Source organism: Limanda limanda, chromosome 1 (assembly GCF_963576545.1).
Source record: "Limanda limanda chromosome 1, fLimLim1.1, whole genome shotgun sequence".
NCBI lineage: Eukaryota > Metazoa > Chordata > Actinopteri > Pleuronectiformes > Pleuronectidae > Limanda > Limanda limanda.
Window position 1 is genome coordinate 15,550,656 of NC_083636.1, and position 23,091 is coordinate 15,573,746.

At 42.5% G+C, this 23,091-nt stretch overlaps 1 protein-coding gene across 3 annotated transcripts; it reads left to right on the forward strand.

Annotated features, from left to right (window-relative positions):
* The first annotated feature begins 1,611 nt into the window (after positions 1–1,611).
* ube2h (ubiquitin-conjugating enzyme E2H (UBC8 homolog, yeast)) lies at positions 1,612–19,989 on the forward strand. 3 transcript variants are annotated; one of them, XM_061081361.1, is made up of 7 exons: positions 1,612–1,891; positions 15,541–15,617; positions 16,516–16,590; positions 16,685–16,724; positions 17,536–17,588; positions 18,889–19,017; positions 19,156–19,989. In XM_061081361.1, exons 1-7 carry the CDS (start codon positions 1,839–1,841, stop codon positions 19,278–19,280), a joined length of 552 nt encoding a protein of 183 aa, XP_060937344.1. In that variant the 5' UTR covers positions 1,612–1,838; the 3' UTR covers positions 19,281–19,989. The 3 variants fall into 3 exon arrangements, with proteins under 3 accessions (XP_060937344.1, XP_060937353.1, XP_060937360.1); XM_061081370.1 differs by lacking the exon at positions 16,516–16,590; XM_061081377.1 differs by lacking the exons at positions 1,612–1,891; positions 15,541–15,617 and adding an exon at positions 3,284–3,315.
* The last annotated feature ends 3,102 nt before the right edge of the window (positions 19,990–23,091 follow it).

Consider the following 23,091-nt stretch of genomic DNA (forward strand, 5'->3'; position numbering starts at 1 on the left):
TTGAAAACATAATTACGGCTAGATGGTATTTGCATCATGTAAATTTCAACCGAGCCTCAGTCTGATTTGAAAGAAACTATTTTAATGCTTCTCCACCGCCCCAAAGAAAAGCTTTTCAATGTATGTGCAGCAACGTTTCCTCCATGTTTGCACAGCTGTGAGAGTATGCTCCTCAAGAGGGTTGTGAGCTGGCGTGAGACCTTTTCTGAGTGCATATCTGCATCGCTTCTCTCTTCATGGAGAGCAGCTAATCAAAACCAATCCAAAGAGCCATCACCATAGCAATGAGGGAAACCTTTTGAACTACACCACCCTCGCACCCCCTACGTGACACTCTGGGGGCCCTGAGCAGCTCTTTCAGCAGCCGACTGCTCCACCCACTGTGCATGAAGGAATGATTCCACAGGTCCTTCATTCAAACAGCCGTCAGACTCTACAACACCATCTGAAATGATGGAAAATAACGTTTTGCACATTTGTGTCATCTGCATATCACAATATGTCCCTATATTTATGTATGACAGTTTTCTACTTGCTCTGCAATCATCCTGTGCCCCTGCACTTAACCTCATAACATGTCTACACAAACCACTCCAGTGAAAGATGTGTATATAATGTACATACTCAGTGTAGTATCCTTGGCTAATCATAGTCTGACTCTCTTTACTAATGGTTCACAATGATCTCCAGACATGCTGTGAACAGTGAACACACATAAGAGGAAAACAAAACCAGTGTTATCTTAATATCCATATGAAGGACCAGTATATAGCCCTTTAAAGGTGAGATTATATTCAACTAGTCTTTTGGATTGTCCTCAATAAAGCTTGACTTTAACATGAACTACTTTTTATACAAACATCAAATCCCTATCGCTTTGATATAGCTATTTATCTTAACAAATGACAAACTCTTAATAGAGGACTGCATGATTAGTGTGAATAATGCACAGTCTCAGGATGACTATACTTTGCCCCCCAGCATTTAAAAATATATTTTTTAACCTCTTGTCTACTTCAGACTGACCTGCCGCTGAGTTTCCCCTGGTATGTGGATCAATACATTTTTATCTCATCTTATCTTAAAGGGACAGACCAAATCCAATACAATTGAAGCAACTGGTGACCAATTCCTCAAACACAACAAACAACAGAATAAAACACATAACATGCCTCCATACTACACCAGGTTTTCATTCTAAATGTCCTCTGCTCCGGGCTTAGGATAACAGTGGACATTTAGTCTAAACACATGGTGTAAATGACCCATTTTCGATTTGAATTTGAATGTCAGGGCTTCCAGACTCTTAGATGACACCACATGAGAAGTATCGAGGCATTTATTTGAGTTTTTTTTACCATTTACTTACTGGATTTGGCTGCAACAAGTAGAGTGGGTGAACTATCCTTTTAAATACAACAGCACAAATAAACTGTATTAGTGCTGATGTTACTTGAGTCTTTGAATGTTTCTATAAATTGGAAAAACAACTTAGCAAAAGAAAGTGGCTCCAAAACAAAACTACAAACACGGCCACGGGTGGTGACGTGTGGTCGCAGACTTGTGACGCCGGGTCGCGGAGGGATCCCAGCTTGTCAGAACCACGGTTGAGAGGCAGTGAGCAGCATAGGTCCACCGTTAGTCCAGCAGCAGCTATTCATTAGGACGGGGGGACAGTGGACCGAGGAGACACACAGCTGTGGACGTTTCTACCGAGCCAATGTTAACCTCCGGATAGTCTCCGTTCTGCTGGGCTGCTCTAGCGTTACCAGGGGGGGGTTCGGAGCCAGCTTTCACGTCGCTACGCTGGTGTTCTGCGGTGGAAATAGCCCCCAAAAATGTCGTCTCCAAGTCCGGGTAAAAGGCGAATGGACACCGATGTGGTCAAACTGTATCCTTTCTGAGCATAGACAACATCTCGGTGGCTGTCCGCTCAACTAAACCCTGCATGTGTGTGTTGTGTTGTGTGGCGGGCTGATTCACTGTGTGTCGACCCCGCTTGTTTTGTCTCCACAGCCCAGAGAAGATGGGGCTCTCGTTGTGAATGACTGGTGTTTTTGTGTAAACAACGTTTTTTTTGCTAGCAAAGCCAAGTGTTAGCTATGTCTGTCCCTGCGAGTCCCTCCACGGGACAGTTGTGTTAGCTCATCGGTCCAGTGTCCTTCCATTTCTTTTTGGGGTATTTGAATCCCAGTACTGTGTGTGTGTGTGTGTGTGTGTGTGTGTGTGTGTGTGTGTGTGTGTGTGTGTGTGTGTGTGTGTGTGTGTGTGTGTGTGTGTGTGTGTGTGTGTGTGTGTGTGTGTGTGTGTGTGTGTGTGTGTGTGTGTGTGTGTGTGTGTGTGTGTGTGTGTGTGTGTGTGTGTGTGTGTGTGTGTTTCTTTCTAACGTTATCTGATGAGCTCCTTGTGTATATTGTGACGAACATTGTCCTGCTTCTCCTCCCAGGATGTCCTCTCCCATCCCTCCAGTAGATCTGGCAGCGGTGGGCTGGTCATCATGTCACTTTGCTTTCTTTGTCCAGCCTGTTGTGTGTCAGGGGAGTTGTGAGTCACACTGGCCTTTTTTTGTTTGTTTTTACACGTTAACACAGGAGCTTGTTTACATAACGTCAACTGGATACGCTGCTGTCTTTTGTTCCTCTCTGGCAAAAGGAAGAATAGACATTGGCCTCGTTGCAGCATGTGTGTGTGTGTGCACGTCTGGATCCCGTTAGCTTCGCTTAGCTCAGGTTTTTTTTCGAGGTTGTGTTATTGCATCTGCCACTTGGAAGTGTGCTGCCTTGTGACGCTGCTGAGCTGGTTAATTTCAACATCAAAATGGCCACCTGATCTGTGTGTCTCTCACTGTACTTCAGTGTCTGTGGAACTTGCACCAGTTGGAAACACTGGTTGTGATGTGTCGGTCCAGGACTGGTGGGAGTGGGGAGTGAAGGGTGACAGCTGGTGTCACGTTGTCTTTTGTTTTCACTGTGAAATGCTTGAACTTTTGGGCAACATCCAGTGTGCTGTCGTTGTCACAGTGTTTACTTTGACCCTGCTCATTTGTGTCACTTGGGGCCTGACAGAGGGGGAGACTCTCAAAATAAACCCCAACTACACATTTCCAGCACAGGCAGTGTTTTTTTTGTTAAAGAACAGAATGAACAGGTAGTTGTGTTTTTGTCCCAGCACAGTGGGAACCAGCTTAGGGATTGGGTGGCCTGTTACTAGCCGGAAACTCAAGAGGAGGGACTTAGAACAGCTGATGGGATGGCAGTAAAGCTTAGTCAAATATGGGGCTAGAACTGAGCTGGTCAAAACAAATCAAACACAAGGGTAAGGACGTCCCAACTTTGTTAACACCATCGTTACGAATGAAAAGTTTAAGAGTTCTTGTTAAAGTTTAGGATTGTATTGAAGAACAAGTGTATTCACAAGTTATTTTTTACATACACACTTCTTATTTCTGACTTATGCAACACTAATTCTGCATTTCATAATACATCCTGCCTCATGCCACCAGATACGAGTCAGAATGTCACCAGCCCATACATTTTGCAACTGCATATGTCTGCAATATGTGAATTCACATCAAAGAGGCAGCTGTAGCATGTTCTTTTTTAACTCAAGTTTTCTTGTTATTTTGGCTTGTTGCCTAAGGCTCTTTGTTACATCTGCTAGCTAACAAGAGAGCTAGTTTGAGCAAGTTTCTTCTCTCCCAACTCGACTCTGCCTATGTGTCGGCTATGAGCTGTGAGTGTTGAAGCAGACGGAGCAAGGGCTTTTAAGAATTGCAGCACTCAGACTCACACAGAGCCATGCAGTGTCTATGGTACTCGCCCTCTCTTTCTTGATCTACTTGACTGACAGGCACGAGCAGGTTTGCTGAAAGCCACCTGCTTGAATCCATACAATGACCTGAGTGTTTTTAGGATACCCTGGGTCAGCATTGGGTAGCAAATGTTGACAAAATACCCCACCAGCTGTAGTGTTTAAAAGTAGGTATGCAAATGGAGATTTTTACTGACTCACGTAGCACATCGGTTCACTGCTGACTAGGCTTTCTTGTAGGGCTGGAGCGGGGACTGGTATGGGCACCAGTTCCTTCCTTCTGTTTGTGTCCCCAGAGCAGAACTAGCAGTAACAACCTCCTCTCTGTGCTCCTTAGGCCTGTGTCTCCCTCTGCTGTAACCAGAACCTGAAACTCACACTACCTTTTAGGCAGGAGCCTCTTCTTTCTAATGTACTGACACTGAGAGCCCTCAGCATTAATTTGCTGTGGCCACCGGAGAGCTGAGAATCTGGAGCGGGGACCATCAGGGAATTCATGAAAATGAATGTCAGAATGACCTAAGCATGTTGTTTTACTGGGTTTAAGCTTTGACCTAAGCCAGACAGATGAATGGCAGCCTGCTTTTAGCACCAAATGTACAGCCTTTGTGTTTGCATTGCATTTGTGTTGCCAGTAGCCTGAACTGTTTGTATTATTTGATGAAATTGTCATGGGAAAGATACAAGACTTGGTTCACAGTGACTTCACAATAATTTTTTCTCCATTTTCCTTACTCTTTCAGCCCGCTTCACAACTTGCATTGAGTGGCCCTGAAACAACTTGCTTTTTGTCCAGTATTTGCCAGGCTGTATTCCCAAACCTGACATTAGAGTTTTTCTCCAGTGACCTGCATAACTTCTGACCACTGGCTATTCAGTCTCGCTTTCAGACATGTTGCTTTCATTTTTGGAACATGGCGCTTTTGAAAAAGAGTCTTAGCAGAGTGGGTCCGTTCTAAAAAGAGCTTTAGATTCAGCTTATTGTGTGGGGCTGACTGCACCTACTGTGTAGGTAGTTGTGCTATTATTTGCATTTATTCATCATTGGTCTACTCGCTTTACAAATGCTTTCACGCTGTAAGCTGCAGGAATTTGAGCACAGGTAGATTACAAAGGATTCTGCCTATAGTGAGCGCTAACACAGGCTCTTGTGGTGTATGGCCTATATGGATTTAAATGCAATGAGTGAACCAGAAAAGGAAATGTGTGGGGTTATCTGCGGTACAGCGGTTTGTATAAATCAGGAATAATACAAAGAACGTCCACAGGTAGACCTCATTTTGTTCAGATCTTTGAAACTACTACTTATCCTCAGTGAAGGCCATTGTTATCTTGAAATTTCCATGTTTCATGGGCCTGATTATTTGAGGTGTGTATCTTTCGTATATGAATTCCATTCCAAGAGAACTTTTCAGTTTGTTCCAGAAGGGACTGGATAGTTCTATGACGTATGGCCACCAGTGAATTATATCCAAGAGTGTGGTGATATTGTTGTGGCAGGTATCCATCATGATACATGGCATTGATTCCAATATATATGGGTCGTCATCATCTTGCCCCAAATCAGAATAATCAGATGATACATGTATGTTATTTGTCATCTCAGTGCTTTATCTTTCACCAATTTTTTAGGATCTCACTTCTCCATGAATGGACTGCTCAGTACTTGGATTTCATTCCTTCAGTTGTCTACAAAAGGGATAGGCTTATAGGGGCAGTGTGCACAACTTCCCTGTTTTTTTTCTTTTCTTTTTCCAAATGTCCTCCCCCACATCCCTCCACCTTCCCGGAGTAGAATACCAATCCTGAGCTTTCTCTCCTCTCTGCTCGGTGTTCAAGCCCCATTGTACCCACTGTAAGATGACATCCGGATAGCATAAGCAGCACAGTCTTTTGTGTTTCCCCGTTAGCAGGAGCCCCCTCAGACCTCCACCTCCTGCTGCTTTGTCAGACAGTGTCCTACAGTCGCAGCTGGCTAATCTGCACCTAGCGCTGTATTGCTGGTCCGAACCAACACGGAGCAGTGCCACTGTAGTGAAGGAGCCAGCAGCTCTATGTCACATGCCACACTGAGGGATAAATCAAATGAACAGCAGAATGATGAACCCATGACAAGAGTCAGGAAAGCTCTGGTTAGGTGATGCAGCTGCGTAAAGCTAACTACACGCTTTGTTGTAATTGTGTAATAACTACTTTACAGTAGTGGATAAAAAGGCAGAGACAATTACAGCAAATTTAAAACCCCCCCGAACCATTTATACTGAGAGCAAACAGGTATAGTAGGTTTAACTAGATCTGGCCAAGAAAAACATAAAACAGATATAATTTGAGTCAGTCAAATTGTATGTTGTTTGAAAAATAGTCTACAGTTTGTCTGGAGATGGGATTTTTACCTCAGCCATGTTCTCAAAGTTCATATATAATCTGTAGAAAGAACCTCAAACACAGACGAAGACGCTAAAAATGTAATGCCCTCAATTCGAATGGCCTTGTTTTGTATACAGTGAAATACAGTGTACGTCAAAAGATTTATATGTTGTGGTTCTTGGGCTGGGTGCTTGTGGAAAAGTCATGAAAAGAATGTAATTGTAGGAAAAAATGTTTTTCTTCTCCAGCCAAGTCATTTGCTGTAAAAAAGCTTTGGCATACTCCGAATTTTTCTAGCTTTTTAATACTTCTAACTTCATATCTTACAATGTCGAGGTGAAGCCCCTGTTTTTGTCTTGTGTATTTTTGTCAGGCTGAAACCTTAAAAATAGACCCATCTCTGCTTTTCTTTAGCTGGTCCTCATTTTGTGTGATTGCTGAGCGTATGTATGCGTCTGTCTGCATCCGTGCAGGTAGAATACACCACATCCTCCAGCCCCAAGGGAAGCTCCTGCTCGTTTTCCTCGTTCATTTCTTCATGAGTGAACATTAGGTAGCCTACTCAATAGCCGATGAGGCCCCTTCTTTTCATGGGGGTGCCCCCACCTTGATTGACAGTCCTGTTTCGGGGGTCCAGGAGCAGGGCATCCCTGACAGTAGGAGTTTGAGGCCCTCACTGTTAATCCCACAGTACAAACAGTGGAGCTCCCCACACGCATGGCTGAGTTCCCTTAGAAAAACAGATGGACTGAAGTTCCTCTCTTTGTTCCGCATGCTTTTTTTTTTTCTGGCACCGGGGAGCTCAGCCTGCTTCTGCCGCGCTCGTCCATTGCTGCTTTAAATCGAAACAGTGACGAGCACGTTTATTTGTGTGGGCCAGAGACACTGAATTTTGATGGTTTAAAATTGTATTATCCTTTTGTTTAGGCTGTGAAGCAAACCAGCTTTATCAAAAGCGTAACCTGCAATACCCACACCCTTTACTCCACTGTATTTGGTTTTCTGCCAGTGTCTCATGTGTATCAAGGTGATAAAATTAGCTGTCCGTCTTTCACCATGCTGAAATTCAGGTTTTTCTGCAGCTTTCTCAACATGGCACTGTTGAAATTGAAGGATCTTTTTGTGTCTTCACAACAGACTGCAAATCTTGTCTGTTAGATTTGCTCATTAGACAGATGCCTCAGATTCAGGTCATTGTTTCTCCTGGCTCAGTTTTTGTGATCATTAATGGTCATTTCATTTGTGTGCACATGCACGCAGCTCCGGCACATGCACGCACAAGGAGACTCTGCCGACATTGCTGTAAATAGACTGTTGATTTAGCAAAGGGCTGAGAACAGAAGCAGCTGAAGGATTCACGTTTGATTGCAGTGGGTGGGCTCTCATCCCTCACCAGAGAAGACAAAGAGCTGAGCCTGTGCAGTGCTGTGCTGCCCCAGCTCTCACACAGGGAGGTAGCTATCAGCTAGCATCGTCTATCCATGGGAAATCTGCATGGCTCTGCTTTGATCATGATGTTTGGGTTGACTGTTGAGCTTTGAGCTGGGTTTTTTAGAGGTTGATTTTTCAAAAGTGGGCCTTTTTATTTTGTGTCACTAAATGTGCGTTATGCAAAATGAAAAAATTTGGGGTTTGGCTATGCAGCTTTAGGAATCATGCAAATTTTGAAACCTGTTATTGAAATTAATCCTCAGGGGTGAGTTAATGTAGAGTTTTGGTCACTTATAATTGAGATAAGGTGTAATATAACAACACCTACCGTTCGACATATACAAATACAAATTACTGTTAGACACCTTATCCTTTAATCTGTAGATGTCCACCACACATTTTCAGAGCAGAAATGGAACTAGGGGACTTGTAGTTAATTTAGTTCCCATCCAACATCTAGTGAGTGCAGCGCCTAAGAGCTACTAGACATTTACATGTGGATTTTAGTGAGTCAGGCATTTGGGGCCATATGCCTATTGATATGTAAAACAGGCTGCAAGTTTTTCTTTAGCACAGGCCGCTGGCACTGAGCGGTCCATCAGTATACAAACACTTAATACATCAGAAGGAGCTGAATGCTTCCAGAACGGACAGTTTTTAAGATTTTTATGTTGTTGAAAAGATTATTTAGATTCAACATTTTGAAGTATGTGTCAGTACATTAAAGGAGAATGCTGTCCAAATTGTAGCCTTGAAGTTAAAACTGAACATGGTAATTATTTTGCATATTTTAGTCTTTCAAAGGCAGATAAGGCGGAAACTAACACCTTCCTTCCATGTTACTGACACAGTTGTTATTAGTAACCACAACAATTCCTGTAAAAGTGACACACTGTGGAAATTGGAACCATTAACAGCCCAGTGCCACAGACAACATATGACAACATAGGAACTTTTAAAGGATCTGAACAAAATACTTAATTGTGTTTAACCAGGCAAGTTTATTTATTTGTGTGCCAGTGGTTGTCATAGTAGAAAATGAATATGAAGATGACAGGGATAGTTTTTTTTCAGGGTTAGTCATAGGATGAATTTTTCACAGATTTGTAACTAATTACCTGTTAAATATCAATAATATTGATGTTGTATATTAGAAATAAGATGAAGTAAAATTCTGATTGTGGGTATTTTAATATCTTCTATGTAGTTCTACTCAGTACACGTTATCACAACTATTCTAGTCAGGTATTCGAAGGATACGATCCCTCCTTGTGGCTTATTCATCTGTTTTGGTTTCACAAATAACAATCGCATGTGTTTACAAGTATGTTGTAGTGCAGGTAATGAAGACCCCTCAAGCTATGTAAACGTGCTCAGGTCTTCATAGCTGCATCGCCTGTATCTGGAAAAGTGAAAGCAGCTGGTATGACCAGAGGGCTGTTATTATCATACTAGTGCACCTCTCCAGCTTATCGGAGCCGGCCAGGACGCCATCGTCTCAATGGAGAGAGGAGAGGAGGGCCATAACAGGCCATACATTGACAGTGGGGGGAAGTGGGCTAAGGTTACTGCAGAGCTTGTCTAAATCAGATTTGGGACCATGAATAACTGGCAGTATGCATAGCATTAGTTTCTCTCATTAGAGTCCAGTGCAGCGTATTGCACCATCCTTTTAAAGTCAGGCAAGAAAAGATGCAAACATATTTAATCTCCTTTTTAGAAATTTGCTCAGACTCATTGTAATAACATGAGTATTGTAAATTAAAATTTTGTGTAGCACCATCTGGAGCGTGGCTGAAAGGAAGCTGCTGCCTTCTTGTGTCTTCATTCTCCTTTTCGCTCCCTTTTACTCAGCTGTATTCACAGGGTTTTTTATTTACAGACACAGTGAACTGGTGTTAGGTGTTTTTTAGTGGTTGAAAGGCTCCAGTAAGGCACCAAATATCCATTAATATTAAGTAGTGAGAGTTGGACTTAATGAGTAATAAAAGAAAGTAAACAGATGGGGGGGATAAAAGTTGGCCTCAGTATGAGAGGGAGTTAGCAAAGAGGAGGGTCAGTCGGTCTGGCTGGTAATGGCTGCAGGGGGAGCGGTGTTGGTTTGGTGGTGAGCTGATTAAATCACACTCTCACAGCAACACCCAGCCTATCACTCACTCTGCCTGCTGTGGCAGGATGGTTGCTGCGCTACACTAGCTGCCTCTGTTTTCAGGCCGCAGAGTGTAGTGGAGGTCACGCAGTAATCCTGCTCGGCTCAGTGCAGTGCACTAATACATATAAAGTTGAAGACAATAACACATCTGCGTACGGGCGAGGGTACATGTGTGGATGGAGCTTTAGTCTGGCAGAGACTGCAGACGAGCAAACCTCCTTACGGTTACACACTTAAGCATGAAAAATTAATTTTCCTCTGCCTCGCTTTCATTAAGGCCCCATATCAGAGAGAGGAGGAGGAAGAAGAAGGGTTTCTTGTTATACTACTGGTATGGACTTTGTTTTCAGTTTTTCAGCTGTACAAGGCTGCTTTCCATTGTTTTAGTTACGAATGTAGCTTGCTTTCTTTAAAGTTAGCTTTCTTTCTTTATCTTTTATATATAATGAATATTAGCCTGTGCATTTTATTCTAGAATCTATAGTTGTGTCTCTCGTGGAGGAAGCCTCCCCATTGCCTACACCCTGAGGACAGCTGCTATATTTCCTGCCTTTCATCTGCAAGGCCTTTGATTGTACATTCGTCGGTAGAAAAGGTCATGGCCTCAGAGTTCTTCACCTCCGAACCTGTGAAGGTTCTCGTCTTTATTCTGCTTTTCAAACGAACTAAATTGACGTACTTACATAATCCTGTCCCTATGCACTGAAGTTCTTAATACAACCGCTCTAGGACAAACAAAGACTATTTGTTGTCTGCATCATGTTCACCAAATGTAGGTGTGCTGCAAACCATTCCACCTCCCTGAAACTGAGCATGTATTCACCAGTGGCAGGATATGGCATAAGAGTCCCACTGCTATTAATAGCCATTGAATATTATGGGTATATTTATAGTGTGGAGATAAAGCCTGCTATATACACTGTGGGTGTTAATTATACTGTTCAGCCTGTAGCAGACACGCTAAGCTACATTGCTTAACTAATGCTAGAAACTGTGCATCATTAGCGTGTTGGGTTGCCAGGTGTTTGTCACGTGTACTGGGAATCAAGTGTTATCAGGTGCAGCACTGTATGTCAAAAGCTTTCTGCAGTGATCATAGTGTCTTTCAAAATCTGTGCGTAAAAGTTAACAGTTATTTTAGGAAACATTCTTGCTTAAAAAACACCTACATTGCTGTGGCTAAAACAGTAAACATGTAAATTTGTCTTTAAGTTGCAACTTAATAGTAAAGGGGTTCCACAGGGTTCTAGATTTGGTCCTTCTCTATTTTCTTCTTTATTATCAATAATGTCCCTGTAATATTACTGAGACTGAATATTATTCAGGTGACAATTTTACCAGGGACTGTCCCTGATTAGGTTAGTGCACCCACATCTCTTCAGTCTAATTTAATCACCACGTTCAAACCAGTTTTCCAGAAAATAATTGCTATAATAATGCTCATGTTTTTTGCATTAATCACCTGGGAAACAGGATCCACTCTTCACTATTATTATCCAGCCCAGACCCTTGTTTTGCCTGAGTGTCTGCACTCTTAACTCAGGCAAAATTGTCATCATTCGCCTGTAGTCCACAGCGATGATGTCATTCACATCCACAGATCTGCCTGCGAGGCAAGATCAGCATTCGCTCTCTTCTTTCATTATCTCTGCATCACGTTCTTTCTCTGCCCCTCCTTTTGGCATCAGTTTCTCCATGTTCGTTTTTACTTTATTCTTCAACAGCTCTCTTTATCATGTTCTTATGCTGTTTTCTCCCATGTTACTGCCCCTTTATATTGTTATTATACCTTTCATACCCTCTTTTTAATTAAGTGTCTTTCTTAGCTTTGCTTCCATAGCCTGAAACACAAGCAGTGCTTCTTGTGTCCTGCATATAAAAGTCTTCTTCGCTGATCACTCCCATTAATCACTGGAAATTCTGCATGGTCTCCCATCTGTTATGCACTAACCTCCCTATTGCCAGAGCAACAGCTTCTGTCTCCAAAGAGAGAAACATTGTAGCGTAGTTGACACTTTCATCATTTGACAGAGGACTGTTTATGATTCTCCATCATGTTTGTTTTCCATACTTAGACAGCAGTCGGTTGGATGGGATATTTTGATCTGGGGTTACTCAAGGATTGTGGCCTGAATGGACCAGAAAGAAAACAAGACTTGTCTAGACCACAACCATGAAATGCTATTTACTGCATATTTTTGCACTTAAGCCTTAAAATGTGCTTTTATAAAGTTCAAATTCAATATAATACATTGAGTTTGGTCCTGGGATAAACTTTGTAACATTGTAAGGAGGCTAATTGGTAACTGTCTCAGAGCTTTTTTGTCATCACAGTGTTTTTTACATGTGATTGATGGCTTTCAAGCCAGTGTGTTAATGTATGAAGAAAGGCTGGCAGTGGAAGGACATGAACTCTGACTGTGCTGCTGCTACACTTCACGGCGTTCGAGGTTGTCGGAGATGGCGCAATGAGGGAATGCGTATGACGGATTGGGCCCAGTGTATCAGATTATATATGTGTGTAAAAGGATATTGACCTGGTGCTATCCACAGATTATGACTTATCTTTTCTAATCCAAGGTGGGGGGATGGACAGATAGTTGTTCCTGTTGGAACGAGGAAGATGTAAATATATAACCTTGATCAACATACTGTCATAAGAAGGTAACTGACCTATAATTTGTTGAAATTGTTGAATCATGGTTGGGTGACTCATTGAAATATGGACTATAAGATGTAAACATCCCTGTATAACCCAGTTGCTGTCTTCCTTTCGTGTCATCTCTTGAGCTGAAACCAGTTTGCCTTCCTTTGTTAGAATGCAATGTCACATTCATTCAAATCTGCCAAAAAATGCATAGGTTATTGGTCTGAACTGTATTCCTCCATCTTCCTGTCTGGCCAGGAACTGATCTAACAGACCTGCTAAACTACTTAATTTAAGAGATACCTGGTGTTGACAGTGACTTGTAGTTGTTTATAAGGTGGAAGGAAAGAGTGCTTGAAGCCTCTGGCCCCTCTGTGAGTGTTGACCTCAAAGCCAGAGATTGTTGCTCAAGATAACCATTGTATGAGTAATGCATGTGTGCGTGTGTGTATGTTGCTGCAATGGTTTTTCTCCAGGCAAAACACGAGAATACCCCACCTACATTAATATGAATCGCCCACAGGTTTTTGTGAAGGCAGCAGGTTTGGTTGGTGATTGTGTTTGCGATGGAGGAGGGAGTTGGAAGGTGCTCAGTCCAGCCACAGAAAGTGGGCATTAATATTTGTGACTTAAGACGACACTTAAATGTCCCTTTAAGAGACTTGTGTGTGTGAACTTTGTTAACATCGTCCTGTGAGTTTAACAGTATGTGAGAAGTCAGTTGCTGCAGCATGAGCTACTATATTATACATATATATATTCACACACCTCTAAGACCTTGACCTTTTCACTTTTGCTTGCTTGTTAATTGTAGACCTCATTCTACTATCACTGCGTCCTGTAAATCTCTCATCCTTAAACTAAACATCCATAAGGTGACTGTTAAAATCTCATTTTGCATAGACAGGTCAGCTCCTCCCTGGCTTCTGTTGTGCCAGTGCAGCATAATCAATGTTGATTCAACCCCATTAATAGTTTATACCCACCCTGCGACATTGCTATCCTCCATAACATACCACAGACACAGTCCATACCATCCCCCTTCTCTGCATCACTGCCCCCACTCCTGGTCGTGCACACATTGCCTCACACACCACTGGTTTCACCACTGGGTGGGTGCATTCATAGATGCCCTTACGTGAAGGGCAGAAGTGGGAGAGCTGCAGAATGTAAAACTAATGCACAAAGGAGGAGCATATATTTAAGAAACTGCTTAGTTCTTGTTTTGCTAACATGCTTTGGATTATATTTTATATATGATGTTAGCAGTTGTTCATGCTGCCTCAGACTTTGCTTCAGACAGCCTCAGAGTGGCTCCTCCAGCACGAGTCCGAACAGACAGGTTCCTCATCTCTCTGACAATGACACATTTCCCTGCTGAAGTCGGGGATTCAGTCTCTTGCAGACTCAACCAGAGCTTAAAATAACCTCAAGTTTGATTTAACCCTTTGGGGGTCAGTGCTACTGCTAATGGGATACACACTCAATCAGGATTGACAAGCCATCTGCTGCTGTGCAGGCATTGGAAAACTGATTTTCATCCCATCTCTTGTACCTTCTGTCTCTAATGTGCTCTGACGCTCTCTCACTCATTTTACAGCCGTTTATCATCTCCCCAAGTCTCTCTGATTCAGCTTAATTTCCTCTACCTCTTCCCTCTGCTCACTTGAAAGTGAAATCATTTCTCTGTGATGACTTTGTGTTAATAGTGGGAAATCAAAAATGATCATAGCGAGCATATATAATTTCCACCCAGCTGTAATGTGGGATTTGGTATATGATACACTGAAGAGAACTAAGCGCACATTCTTTGTGGTTTGTTTTTATTGTAATTATGTCTATAGAGGAAAAGACTGTGACTGTTTCCTCTGCTGGAAAACATCTCTCCTGGCTAAATGAAGTTTCTCTAAATCTCAACCATGCAGTGTTTGGAAGATCGGTAACGTCAAACTAAAAGAACAAGTTAAATTCCTCTTGTCAAGTCGTTATTTACATTATAATAGCAATAGGAATAACTGTACAGGTACTGTGTTCAAACTCAACAAAGCCTTACACAGCGACTATATAAAGTCTAAAAACCAAAGTGAAAATAGTTTTTAGAGACAAAGCAGCGTTGTTCTATATATCAGGTTTGTTTCCAGTGTGGGTGGTAACATAAACCGGTACAATCTGTACTGTGTTGCTCTGTCAGGGCTTGTGCTTTATGTCCAGCTGAGCTATTAGCGACTGACAGGTGGAGACAGGCCTGCGTGGTTATGAGGAATGAGTGAATATGATCCACTGGCCAACCTATTGTGACCTGTGTGTGTGCGCCTCCGTTTGTGTTAGAGCCCAGCCCAACTTATCGATTGGTTGATATGAGCATTTTCACAGACGTATCAGAATCGGCATTTGTGTTTGCCTTTTATTTCACAGAATAAACTATGTAGAAATGTTTTTATTTTCCCAATTCCTGCTCTATATATTTGGTCTTGTCTTATACTTAATAGTTATTTATAGTAAAGTTTATGGTTTAACTGTAAAATATCAAGCCTCGATTACATGTCTTTGTTATAAGGTTTTGTCAACAACATCTTAGGAATCATTGACCCATACTTTTTAACATTTTCATATATATTGGCCGATATATCGGTACCTTTTTTTTCAGACCCCAGACATCCATATTTGAGGGACTCTAGTTTGTTCATGTTCAGTCTGTTGTATATATTCAGCATGCACAATGACTGATTGGCACGCAGTTATTGATTGTCGTTGAAAGGATGTCTCCAGGACCAGGGATCAGAATGGAACCCAAGTGTAATTTTCATGCATTGATTTGTTTTTCATTGTGTGTCAAAAGCCATCATTTCTCTCTTTAGTCTTCATAACTCTGTACGCTAGGAGAGAACGATGTCGGGTAGCAAAGAGGAGAAACGTCGGACTCTGTTAACGTCTTTGTCTTCGCTGTAACAAAGCATGTGATGATGCATTAGACTGGAAACACCCGCAGCTGAATTAACATTGTAGAGAGGCCAAATTGCGAGTGACCCTGAGTATTATTCGAGAGCTGTTCATCATTGTGATCCCTCGGCTCGTGTTTGTTTATGTGTGTGAGGTCACATGTGGCTGTTGTTGTCCTTAACGGCCTTTACAGCATCGAGAGCAAGCATGAAGTCACCATCCTCAGTGGACTCAATGAATTTGTAGTGAAGTTTTTCGGACCACAAGGAAGTGAGTATTACTTTTTTTCAATTTGATAAAAAATTTGATTTTTTGGTCCTGTCACATTAAAAAAGTTTCCCAATTCACACTTTAAACTTTCTTTGGCTAATTAATATGTCCCAGAAATCTGATATGTTATCTTCCATGTTCCAAGATAATTCACACAAATGAAAAACCAGTTGTTTGAGTGTCCTCTACGTCAGTCATGCTCCTGTTAGAGGTTCGTCCCAGGCCAGGACTGAAACCGGGACCGAGGCCACAAAGTGTAAAACAGCGAGGAGTCGGGCTTGAGGGGGAATTTGGACGATGAGAGCGGCCTCATCTGCAGAAACACTTCCTTCGCCTGCTGTTCGCAGCATCTGTCGTACTGAAACCACTGCCACTTACTCACCAATAAAGAGAGGAAGTGGGTGTTTGACCCTGTTTATGGTTCCTCCAAACTCTGCCAATTGATATGGCAGTGTCGCGTGTAGGCACATGATCTCTGCCATCCATCCTCACCGAGCGTGTTTCCACTCATCTGTGTGTCGCTCGGTTCTGGTGGGGCGCTCACAGAGGGTCCTGTTACACACAGCTATTCTGGGAGAGCACCGCACACTCAATCACAACCTCATTCTCCTCCGCTTTGATGTTGGTTTATTCTGTGAAGTGATTTGGAGGTAAAGAAGTCTCCCGGGCGGAAAAATGTTACTGCATAAAATAAAATAAAGTGGCAGAGAGAAGTGGCACAGCTCGTTTCTCCAGCGGCCCCTTTCCCTGTTGTGTTTGAGCAGAGGAGAACATTGATATAAACCTGCAGTGTCTAGATCTGCAGGAGAGCATGAAGGATGGGAAATGAGGTTCAGCGGAGCCTCTAGTCAACGTTGTTCTCTTCTTTGTGTCCCCCCCCTCCCCCCCTCATGTTCAGCGCCGTACGAGGGAGGTGTGTGGAAGGTGCGAGTAGATCTTCCCGACAAATACCCTTTTAAATCACCATCAATAGGTAGGAACTCCAGTGTTGTACGAGGCATTGTAAGATCCCACATTCGTTTTTTTTTACATTTTTGTCAACTCTATCTTGTTTTGTTTTTTTACAGGATTCATGAACAAGATTTTTCATCCCAACATTGACGAAGCGTAAGTGAAATCAAGTTATAAAATCATATTTTCAAGCTATTTACTTACAACAACTATTGGGTTATTGGTCATAAGCATTTATTTAAAGACCTTGTGTTATCCACTTTATTGTATCATTGTATTTTCTTGTTGTAAACATTTGGGCATTGTAACCAAAGCATTTGTTGAGTTTGTGGATATTACTTGATGTTTTCTGCATTTCTTCTTCATATTTAAATCTTTCACGCCACTACGATATTAAAAAGATTAACTAGCGTTTTGTGCTACACTCTGACTTTTGAACGAGCCACTGGATCTTGGCACCGTCAGCTAACAGCAGCAAATCACACAAATATTTAACTAGGCTAAGCACTTTGTTTCTGTGGCTCCATTAATCCACTGCTTAGTGGCCAGATCCCTTGAAGGATACATGAAGGTGGGTGCGTCTCTGTGAGGACTGACAGGCTGAACCTGTGCCTCCTTCCTAAAGGAGACGTTCTGCCCTCACGAAAACAACAAACTCTGTGTTGTACTTATAAACAGGAAACGACTGAGAACTTTTTTCTTTAACAATTTGTACCACACGAATTGTACAGTCGACTACCCCACTCTTTATTATGGGATTGTAACAGCGGGAAGGACAAACCTGGTTTTGTCCTCAAATTTTAGCCACTTTTGAAAGTGAACAAGTCTTGTTTTGCAGTTAAAGAACTCAGTTTATTGAAAAATGGCTGTAAGATGATCCTGTGCCCTGAGCAGAGACACATAGATTCCAGCTCAGCTCCCTCTGGGCCTGACCCCTGTAACTCTTGTTTTCCTCTCCGTTTCCCAGGTCAGGGACAGTGTGCTTAGATGTCATCAACCAGACATGGACAGCCCTTTATGGTGAGTGGCCCCCGCTGCGTATGTGTTCATATTAGGTTTCCTCACTGGGGCGTGGGATTATTTGCGGAGATGTTGACCCGATGCCATCAGAACCAAAAAGGTGACTGCCGGCCCCTAATGCCCAAGAGTGGGAACATTAGGCACTGGTGCACAATTGGCCCTAATCTGTTTACGGAGAAGAGAGCACTAATGAGGTAATACCCTCACCCAGCAAGGTCAGAAAACATTCACCTTCGACAGGGCGGATTTACTGCCTGTCAGCTGTGAGCGACATGCCCACAAACTCTCAGCGATGGCAGCGATTGCACTTAACATTTTCTCACCCAGTTGCTCTTCTCACTGTCACAGCATAATCTCTCTGCCCTTCTCCCTCTAAATTTCCCAATTAATTTCTCATTACAGTTGCTCCACGGGGCTAAGATAGCTGCTGAGCAATATAAATGACTTAACTATAATATCCCCAGCAGATGTTTGAGCATCTCTCACTATTTGTGTTCAGTGATGATCCGTGTGGCTCAGAACAGAGTGTTGATCCAATTTGATCCAGTTTGAGTATCATGATTCAAAATGAAGGTTCAGGTGTTCTCATGTGATTATTAACAAATGACGCAGCTTGTTCTGTTCTTTTATAATCGAGTCCTACGTTCTTCACAAGGATCTCATGTGTGATATTTTGCCTTTGTACGAACGTGTGTAAAATTCTGCACATTTTATTGTGTTGAGTGATTTAAATACAATCAGACTGGACAAACAGTGAAAGAGTTGGCCAATCAAGCAAACATTGTGTGTACTGACTTCCAGCAAAAGGAGAGAGAACAAAGGAAACTGATTGAATCGTGTAAACATGATAATGCTGCTCAACAGACTGTAGGAAAACATATGTTTATTTCATCTCCTGGACCCAACAGTGACCCCTAGGAGATGAGACAGGAATCACATGTTTTCTACCAGGCCTCAGAGAGAAAGCTGAGGCCTGACAGCAGAGAGGGAAAAGGATTAGTGTGCCGGTACCTTTAGTGAGGCTACTGGGCTGAGGAGTGCCCATAATATATACATCATACGACTTGTCTGTGTTATTACTTCTGACTGATGTGTGTATAAATAGATTGTGAGCATTCCTGTGGCCAATTATAGGAGATGGCAGATTTCTATTTGACATATAACTGCCAAAATGCTGGGTGTGCATTTCTCTGTAATGTGTCTTCAGATTAATAACATTTGGAAGAAGCCTGGTAGTATTTGCCAAAAAATGCCAGATTATATTGTGTCAGTTGGGATATCATTTCGTCTGCTTCCACAGATCTGACCAACATCTTCGAGTCGTTCTTGCCCCAGCTCCTGGCCTACCCCAACCCCATCGACCCCCTGAACGGAGATGCGGCTGCCATGTACCTTCACCGGCCAGAGGAGTACAAGCAGAAAATCAAAGGTTCAGCCTCATGTAGATCCCACATCCCTCTATGGGCACACTATGTCCAACAATATAACATACTGATCTTTGGTTTCCAGTTGTTGCTGTCTGACCCTGCTCTCCTTCTGTCTCCTCTCTGCCTCTCTCCTTCCACAGAGTACATCCAGAAATATGCAACAGAGGAGGCTCTGAAGGAGCAGGAAGACGGGGCAGGCGACTCTTCATCCGAAAGCTCCATGTCCGATTTCTCAGAAGACGAGGCCCAGGACATGGAGTTGTAGTGATGGGAGGGCTCCCCATCCCTCTCCCTCCTTTAACCCCCCACACCCACCCCACCCCACAAAGACTATATTTGATTTCCTAACCATGAGAAAGCAGACTTATAATATTCATATTTAAACAAGTTGATTTTTTTATTATTATTATTATTATTACTACTAAACAAGGATTTTTATGGATATCTAGCCTTTGGTGTGTTTGACAGACACCCTCCCATTCTGTAGCTGTTTTTCCCTACAAAGATGTCGCAAAATGCTTTCACATTCTCTCCCTGTTATCTCCGCATTTTAAAGGTGTGTTACGTAGTGGTAGGCAGGAAAAATCCCCCCCAGTGAGCATCTCAGTTCTGTACTCAAATTTTACTTTTTTTAAAAAAGAGCTTTCCAGTTTTACCTGAATCCTAAGTTCCTCTCTTTTCCCGCGACGCTGACCGAAATCCGACCAATGTTTCATTAGCTCCCCCCCCACAGAGCTGCTTAGGTCACTGCCTGCACAGCTCTTCAATATTTACCTGTAGTCAAGACAGTATTTTCAAGGCGTACAATTACACATACGAGGTGTTTGGAGTCATAAAAAGCAAAAACATGTATTGATATTGATTGAGCCATTAAAAAGAAACGCCTTTCTTTCTGGTTCAGTTTGGACGATAACTTGGCTGTTACTAAACTTTTTGTTACACTCTATTGATCTGCTGCAGCTACATGCCTACATGTGCCGAGTTTCATATTTCATGCAGCTCTGTCGGGACGCACCTCGAACAGGAGAGCACCGAACATTCATCCCCCTGTACTCTGGCTTCTGAAACAAATTCCAAGAAGTGTCATTGATCAACTTCAAGAAGAATGTAACAATCGGCTAAACACGGCACCAAAGTCCCTTTTAATTTCAAGCGAAAAACAACAGAAGTGGTCATATGGTTACTGAGCGGATCTGAGTAGCAATTTCTTGAAGATTCAGGTCGGACTCATTGGTCGGACCTGTGGTGTTGACCCAACTGCATCCAACGGACCCCTCCCCCCCCACACGTTAGCGTCTGCCTACCAGGATCTCTGTTTGGAGAAGATAACAAAATAAGAGCCAAGTTTATGACATTTAGGCTTGTAGCAATGTATTCGTTGAGGTGATGTAATTTAATTTATAAAGATTTGGCGGGGGGGGGGGGGGTCGAGATGTAACCTGTGATGCGGGGAAAGAGATTTCTATCACAACTTTGGGTTTTTGACTGTTTTATTTTTTGTGCGCTTCACATTTTCCCTCCTGGTTTTTTTATTTTCTTTTTATGTGTACAGCAAACTGCCCTGTACAGTGAAGAGCCACCTGTCTGTAGCCTCATGAGAAGTGAGTGTTGAGCCCGATTCACTGACCCGAGTGTTGCCCGTCGAGGCGAACATCAGTCAAACTAACTAGAAAACCTTGAAATGTATTCAAACAGGTTTTGTTTTTTCGTTTGTGGATCCCCGTGGTGGGATATTGAAAACTGAGTCCCACTCTGACCTCCCTCTTCTGTGCCTCATCACAAGAAGACATTTTTATTTTATAAATAAATAAAAAGTCCCCAAAAAAGCCATGAAGGTCAAAAATAACTAAGCACACTGGTTTTCACTCATCCCCACTTTTCTCCTCCTCCAAAACTTGTGATTTCACATCCAACTCTGTTGCAGATTAGGGGAATCGCCCGGGGCTGAGAGGCTCGGGCGTATCTGAGCTAATGTAGGACTGTTAGACTTTTATGGGTCAGGTTTTGAAATACAGTTTTTGTTGTATCTCGCATAGGGATGAAACATTTCTCACCCATAAGGTATCGGGTGGATGGAAATCATGCTGATACATGTGGAGCCGTGTTCTTGTTTTCTTTGACATGTCAGGATAGTTAGTTTTTCTGGGTGGTGACTTCAACTTAACAACATATGCTATATGGCTGTATTACAGATAGAGTTTAGCTAGTATGGTGTGCTTACCTGATAAAGCATTCACTGCTCCATCTGACCTTTAGTTAGTGTCTGTCGTGTGGTTAAATGTAAGATACTCCATAGATGTGCCTGCGTGTCCTCTTCTTGCAGATCCAGAGTTGTACAGACAAGTGTGAGTGGTTTCAAACTGTTTGAGCTAAAGTGAGCCTGAAAGATCTAACTGTACAGACATCAGAGGTAACGATCAGCACCTTGTTGCCCCCGACCCCCAAAAAACACGATTTACTACACACACTGTGCCCAAAATTAAAATGTTCAATTTCCAATATCTATAAGCAGAGTTTGCCTCACTTGAAGCCATGCGTTAATCATTTCTCTCGCTAAGCTGATGTTAGCTTCCAGCATATTGAGCTCCTGCCGACCCTCGACATGTCCAAGGCAGCGCAAAGCCACGTCATTGTTTTCCACGTCTTCAGAGTGACGCTCGAAAACAGAACAAACCTTTAAACGCAGCCTCACAGTTTTCACAACTGGCCTGTGTGTCAGCTTCCTACAAGTGTGTATTTATTCATTCATCGCAGAGACCTCCTTTTTTGTTTTTAATCTTCATTAAGTGCCACTCTTGTAAGTTATGACTCCGCTTCGATTGGAACTTGAAATTTGGGTTTTCTTTGTCCTTTTTAAGTAATTCAGAAATTCTTGTTTTACTTTTACATTTGTGCAGTATTGTACTTTGAGTACTGACAAATACAGTATCTCCGAGTTGAGAATTGTAATAAAATAGCACAATATTGTGCAGTGGTGCAGCAGGGAACTAATCAGATTGTCTTTTACAAAAAGAAGTTTCTTGTGTTTGGGTAAATACTTATATTTGAATCTGCTGGGCAGTAAATTAATGACAGACTCAACTGTGGCCTGGTGTTGAACTCGTGAAACACGATGATTATCTGATCCCATCTTTTAAGTCCCTTCACTTTTATTCAGCGTCAAGAGAAATGATCACTGCCTTTGTGTTAAAGGTTGTCGTCAACTCAACAACTAACGAAAATGTCCTCAAACTAGTGAAGGATTGTTCTTCTCATTGCAACTTGAAGTCTAAATTATTTTTGAATGGGAAAACATGTTTCCTTTTTCTCCTTTTTCTTTAATTTCCCTTTTGTCTTTCTCCTCTGCACCTCTTCTGCTCTAAGATAACGTCTTAAACACCCACAGTTCAAAAACAGTGACTCCAGACAACTAGAACTCACATGGTGGTGTATCAAGCCTTAGTCCCTGCAACCGTACTTGCACACTCCCCCCCACCCCACACCCGTGGACTGGTCTATCATTAATCCACAGACAGGACGTCCGGGGCCCGTTGTCCATTTTACCCCCCCCCCCCCCCCCCATGCGTTGACTGTGTCTACTCGTGCACTTGCATGCTTCTGGTGTGGAGTCGAGGCTCGACCGGTGCACATCTCCCGTTCTGACTCGTGCTCCTGTGGATTTGTGCCCTGTGCTGGCCTGTCGCTGCCATCAGGGGATTTCGCTGGCACACGCCGCATGGAAAATGGCAGATTTTTATATTGGGGGGCGGGAAAAACGGTGTATTTGGTACCTTGTGTGTGATACTTGAGGGTTAAAAAGTCAAAAGGTTTTTTTTGTTATGTTTCTAAAAAGTCCATCCTTGGTCTTCTTTTCATCACCCTCTTTGCCCTCCTTGTTTTTTTTTTCTTTGCATTGTGAAGTGGGCATGCTTGTCAAAAAGACAAATGCTCTCTATTAATAGGCTTATAACACCATAAATAGTTGTGTATAAAATAAACTGTTATAACTTCTTTTTTAATAAAACATTCAATGTGTATAAATGGTCTTTGTCTGATGCTGATGCTTCTCATGTGTTGTAGTTTATGACGAGTTCTTT

Coding starts and splice junctions, on each gene's coding strand:
- ube2h (XM_061081361.1), top strand. CDS start 1,839: ATGTCGTCTCCAAGTCCGGGTAAAAGGCGAATGGACACCGATGTGGTC. Junction 15,618..16,515: donor GTTTTTCGGACCACAAGGAA/GTGAGTATTACT, acceptor CCTCATGTTCAG/CGCCGTACGAGGGAGGTGTG. Junction 16,725..17,535: donor CATCCCAACATTGACGAAGC/GTAAGTGAAATC, acceptor TCCGTTTCCCAG/GTCAGGGACAGTGTGCTTAG.